The sequence below is a fragment of the Capra hircus genome, chromosome 25, assembly GCF_001704415.2.
Source record: "Capra hircus breed San Clemente chromosome 25, ASM170441v1, whole genome shotgun sequence".
Taxonomy (NCBI): Eukaryota; Metazoa; Chordata; class Mammalia; order Artiodactyla; family Bovidae; genus Capra; species Capra hircus.
In genome coordinates this window covers 2,129,817-2,135,069 of record NC_030832.1, presented here as the reverse complement: position 1 = coordinate 2,135,069, position 5,253 = coordinate 2,129,817, and the positions used below count along the sequence as shown (strand labels likewise).

At 60.0% G+C, this 5,253-nt stretch overlaps 1 protein-coding gene across 1 annotated transcript; it reads left to right on the top strand.

Annotated features, from left to right (window-relative positions):
• On the top strand, positions 1-3,695 carry LOC108633876 (testisin-like). Its single transcript, XM_018040102.1, has 3 exons — positions 1-205; positions 857-1,161; positions 3,464-3,695. The coding sequence occupies exons 1-3, from the start codon at positions 60-62 to the stop codon at positions 3,499-3,501; spliced, it is 489 nt and encodes a 162-aa protein (XP_017895591.1). The 5' UTR covers positions 1-59; the 3' UTR covers positions 3,502-3,695.

The following is a 5,253-nucleotide window of genomic DNA, read 5'->3' as shown; positions in this document are numbered from 1 at the left end:
CTCCCGCAGCTCAGCCTGGTGTCCGTCTGTCCATCCCAGGGCCTTGTGGCCAACGGGTCATGCCGACACGCATAGTGGGTGGAAAGGATGCAGAGATTGGGCAGTGGCCGTGGCAGGGCAGCCTGCGTCTGTGGGGCTCCCACTTCTGCGGAGCGAGCCTGCTCAACCGCCGCTGGGTGCTCTCGGCTGCGCACTGCTTTGAAAAGTGAGTCTGGGGGAAGGGGGCCCGCTAACCCCGCGTCCCGGGTCTGTGCCAGGAAGCGCGCCCATGTCCCACGTGGGCGCGGCCCTCGTGTGCTCCTGAGCCCCAGGCTGGGCTGCAGCCCGTTCCACACCGGCGAGAGGCCCCCAGGGCGCTCCCGGAGGAACCCCTATGCGGTTTCTTCCGGAACATTTGTGTGTCTTGTTCTCTTTCTTGCTTCGTTTGTCCCCAAATGGCACCTCTAGCCTCCACCTTCCTCACCTCACCTCCCAGCGGAGGTGTGCCCCCTGGGGAGGAATGAGCTGAGGTAAGTGCTGGACAGGAGCCCGGCTGGTGGGGTCGGTGGTCCCGGAAGCTGTGTGGAGCCCAGCCTGTGTAACCCCCATCAACCTGCTGGTCCCCTTAAGAGGAGGGCCCTGGAGGCGACAGGTGGTTGAGTGACTGGCCAGGTGAGCTGGCAGGGGAGGCACCCTCCTGCCCCAAGTCCCCAGATGTGGGACTTTGGCTGGGGCTCAGGGTTCTCCCCATTTCTACCCTGGCCTCTTTGTGGAAGGAGGACCTGTGTCCGGGATGAGTCGGGCAGTGGCCCGGCGGTCTCAGGGAGCGGCCCCAGGCGTGCTGGGGTGGCCCACCCTCCCTTTGAAGACCCCTGAGGGCTCTCTCCTCCCTTGATAGCAACCGAAATCCCTTTCACTGGTCAGTCCAGTTTGGGGAGCTGTCAGCCGCACCATCCATTTGGAACTTGCAAGCCTACTACAACCGTTACTATGTGGACCAGATTTTCCTGAGCCCCTTCTATCTGGGCGCTCCGGTGTATGACATCGCCCTGGTGAAGCTGTCCTCCTCAGTCACCTACACTAAGTACATCCAGCCCATCTGTGTCATGGCCTCCATCTCCGAGTTTGAGAACAGCAGTGACTGTTGGGTGACCGGCTGGGGAGACATTGAAGAAGAGCTGAGTGAGTGTGGGGACAGATGGGTCTGGGCCAGGCGAGGGTGGCAGTGTCATCGCCTGCTGGTTCCAGCTGCGCCAGCCTCCCACGGGCAGCCTGCTCAGTGTTCTCCCCACGCTGGCTCTCCACTCTTGCCCCTCGCCCGTAGGGCAGGGCTTTCTGTACCCTAAGCTCCCCTTCTCTTCCGGAGATTGTGAGCCAGAAACCAGAGAGGAAGGCCCAGGCTAGCACACCCAGCCTGCTGGGTGTCTGTTGGGTGCTGTGGGGGGAGGGTGTGTGTGTGTTTCAGGAAACCCTTCTTTCTACCCCAGCAGGGTGCTCCCCCACCCCCTCCATCCAGCCTCCCACTCCAGCTCCCCCACCCCTTCTGCACCGACAGGGGCGGTGGGAGGGGGGAGCCCTCCCATCCTGGAGTGCCAGCTCATTCATTCTCTCTCCTTGAAACTTCGAGCCTTGCTCCAGCCTTGCTCCCATCCAGTCTGTGCGGGGCTGCATGTGCTGGCATTAGTGAAATGTGAAAGTGAAGTCGCTCAGTCGTGTCCGACTCCTAGCGACCCCATGGACTGCAGCCCACCAGGCTCCTCTGCCAATGGAGTTTTCCAGGCAAGAGCACTGGAGTGGGGTGCCATTAGCTGCCACCCATTTCTCTCTTACCACGAGTCCCTTGAATCCGCTGGGCCCAGGCCCCCCAGAGGGGCTCACAGATTAGACCGCCGGTCTTGCTGCTCCCGGGCCTAGCGCGGCCCTGCCTCGCCCTCAACCACAGCAGCCGTGACAGACCAAGCTCCCCTGGTGCACTGTGTGTCCCAGCATGGTTCTGGGCTCCAAGGACTCTCTTCTTTCTGAAGTCTACCTGCCAAAGAGGCTGGGAGCATCTTTATGCCTGCTTTACAGATGAGGAAGCCCAGAGAGGCATGGGGCGTTTCCCAGGCCCTGGGGATCCATGGAGAAGCCAGGGCTCCTTGGCCCAGAGAGGATAGCCAGCCACACACCTGGCATTGCCAGCAAGGAGAGGGGAGTCGACTGGAGACCTGCCCTGTCCTTTCCTTGCACCCCAGGGGGCTGGAGAAAGTGCCTTAGTGTAGACTTCTTGGGCCCAAAGGGCTGGATGGCCTTGAGCTGAGGGGCCCAGCCAGGCTGACACTGCCTCTCCCCCAGCTGACAGGCAATTACACCCAGCTCCAGCTGAACCCTCAGTCCGACAGGTAGAAGGTGACTTCTTGACCCCATCCCCAGAGCTGATATACTCTGTACTAGTGGGGAAACCTTGGGCAAAGCACTTCATCTCACTCTGCCTCACCTTACTCATCTGTAAAGTGAGGTGATAATAATTCCTACCAGAGAGGGTAGTTCCGAGCCTTAAAAGCATTCCTACATGAGGGCTTAGCGGAGCGCCTGGCAGCCAAGAAACGATTGCCTCACCACCTTCCAGTGTTAATGGGGTCACCATCCTCTGCAGGACAAGGAGGTGATTCAGGTCTAGACTTTGGACAGGCCTGGGCTCATATCAGGGCTTCCCAGGGGTGCTAGTGGTAAAGGATCCGCTGACCCATGCAGGAGACATAAGAGACTTGGGTTCGATCCCTGGGTCGGGAAGACCCCCTGGAGGAGGTCATGGCAATCCACTCCACTACTCTTGCCTAGAGAATCCCATGGACAGTGGAGCCTGGTGGGTCATGGTCCGTGGGGTTGCAAAGAATTGGACACGATTGAAATAACTTAGCATGCAAGGGTTCATATTAGGCTCTGACGGCTCCTGGTACTTTGCCGGGGTTGAGGGAGGGTGACCTTCCTCCCGAATCTTTTCTTACCCAAGATGGAGGCTGATTGCACTGCATCCTAGGGGTGCTGCAGGAGCACCTGGTAGAGCTCTGGGCTCCGGCTGGGCAGGCGCATTGCAGGGGGAGAGAGAGCGCGCCAGGCTGCCCCACGCCTGCAGGCACTGGGCGCTGGACTGTGCAGATCCTAAACCGTCCCAGCTGCACCAGCCCCACCCTGGAGTGCTAAGGTCTCTCCCCAGGGGCTGGAGCAGGGCCTGTTGTCTGCAGGCTGCAGAGAGGGAAGCTGTAACAGCCTGTCCCGTCTCTAGGCCCTTCTGTGGTGTGTTCATCACCCACCACGTGCTGGGTGCTGGGCTATAGCAGAGGAGTCAAGGGCAATGTCCCAGGTTCTGTGGGTGCCCCAGGGTCCCCCCACCGCGTACCTTCATAGCCTGTGCCATTCTGATGGCAGAGGAGAGGCTCAGGATGCCATCTTTCTCTGTTCCCTCAACTCCGTGGAAGGTCTGCCATATCCCTACACCCTCCAGGAAGTGCAGGTCGGGATCATAAACACGACCATGTGTAATCACCTGTTCTCAATGCCCGATTTCCGCGTTGACATCTGGGGAGACATGATTTGCGCTGGCGACCCTCAAGGCGGCAAGGATTCCTGCTTTGTGAGTGTCCCTCCCGTCCCCAGCTCACATATCACCCCAGTTGCCCACCTCCCTGCCCCGGCCAGAAAGCACCCTGCGTCCCTGCCCTCCATTCGGGCCTCGTGTCCACCCTGGGGGCGGGGGGCGACTGTTCCACTTTGCAGATGCAGAAACTGAGGCTTGCTCACTTCGGTGGAGGGGAGGGGTGGGATTTGCACCCCCTCTGCCTGGCTCCACAGCCCCTCCTGCTCTCCTGGCCTCTCTGCTCACCCCTCCCGTGCCGCCCCAGGCTGGACTCACCCATGCTGGTCCCCAGGGTGACTCAGGTGGGCCCTTGGTCTGTGAAAAGAAAGGGCTGTGGTATCAAGTTGGAGTCGTGAGCTGGGGAGTGGGCTGCGGTAGGCCCAACCGGCCGGGTGTCTACACCAATGTCAGTGCGCACTACATGTGGATCCGAGAGGTTCTGGCCCAAAACGACACTTGCAGGCTGGACCCCTGCCCGATGCTGCTGCTCCTTCCTCTGCTCTGGGCTCTGCCATTCCTACAGCTGGCCTGAGCCCAGCCAATGGCCCCCGAGAGTTGGGGCCATCGGCTGAGTCAGGCCCAGTCCCCTTCTGTCCCCTTTACTAATAAAAGTGTATATGTTCAAGTTGACACCTTGCTGCACTTTCGGTGGCCCCGGGTGGCTTCCTGGACACCCTCATGGACACTTGCATCCCATCCACTCCAAGACCACTCCTTAACTCCTAGATCATCGTCCACCCATCTGTGCTATGTGGGTTTTGGTTGCAAACAACAAAACCCTTTCAAGGTTAGTTCGATCAGAAAGATCATTTATGAAAGGACTCTCAAGAGTCTCCTCTAGCACCACAATTTGAAAGCATCAATTCTTTGATGCTCAGCCTTCTTTACGGTCCAGCTCTCACATCCATACATGACTACTGGAAAAACCATAGGTTTGGCTGGTGAGGCTCATGTCAGACCCAGTGTTGTCCTGGGAAGACAAGACCAGGGAGCTCTCTCTGGGGCCAGAGTTAGTCCCCTGATGGTGCAGAGGGCAGGACGGAGGAGGAAGGTCCTGGGAGGCAGGCAGTAGGGCCCAGATATGTCGCCAGCCCTGTTTGCCCAGGCCTGGCCCTTGAGACACAGTGTCCCTCACCGATCCCTTCCAGGGACCCATACGGGGACCTGGGCCTGGCCTGGCCAGGAGTCTGTAGAGCCAGCAGGGTTGGAGCCCAGGAGCTTCTGAGCCGATACCAGGAAGATGGGCAGGCCTGCCCTGCAGCCACGTGTAGTGAGGGGACCTGGGAAAGGGGAGGGCGAGGGTGTGGGGGTGTGATCTCTGCTTTCAGAGCTGGTGGCCCACAAGTGACCTAGACAAACCTTCTCATGGCTGGGAGGGAGGGGCATCTAGTCGACAAATAAGTGAACAAAACCAAGAAATATTCACATCTCCCCTCTTTTTTCAGGATGGCCTCTGAGGGCCTCACACCCCCGTCCTGGGAGAGGAGGTCTCCCACACACAGTGCCTGCTGGGCTCTGGCCCGCCCAGGCTGCTCTGCAGTTCACGGGCGGCACCCCCTCCCGGCCCCAAGAGGAAGTTCCCACGTTAACCCTGAGAGGTGCTGGGGGCAGAGCCAGAGGTGGTGCCCAGAGCCCAGCCCCCAGCCCCCAGCCTAGCT

Coding starts and splice junctions, on each gene's coding strand:
- LOC108633876 (XM_018040102.1), top strand. CDS start 60: ATGCCGACACGCATAGTGGGTGGAAAGGATGCAGAGATTGGGCAGTGG. Junction 206..856: donor GCTGCGCACTGCTTTGAAAA/GTGAGTCTGGGG, acceptor AAGACCCCTGAG/GGCTCTCTCCTCCCTTGATA. Junction 1,162..3,463: donor AGACATTGAAGAAGAGCTGA/GTGAGTGTGGGG, acceptor TACACCCTCCAG/GAAGTGCAGGTCGGGATCAT.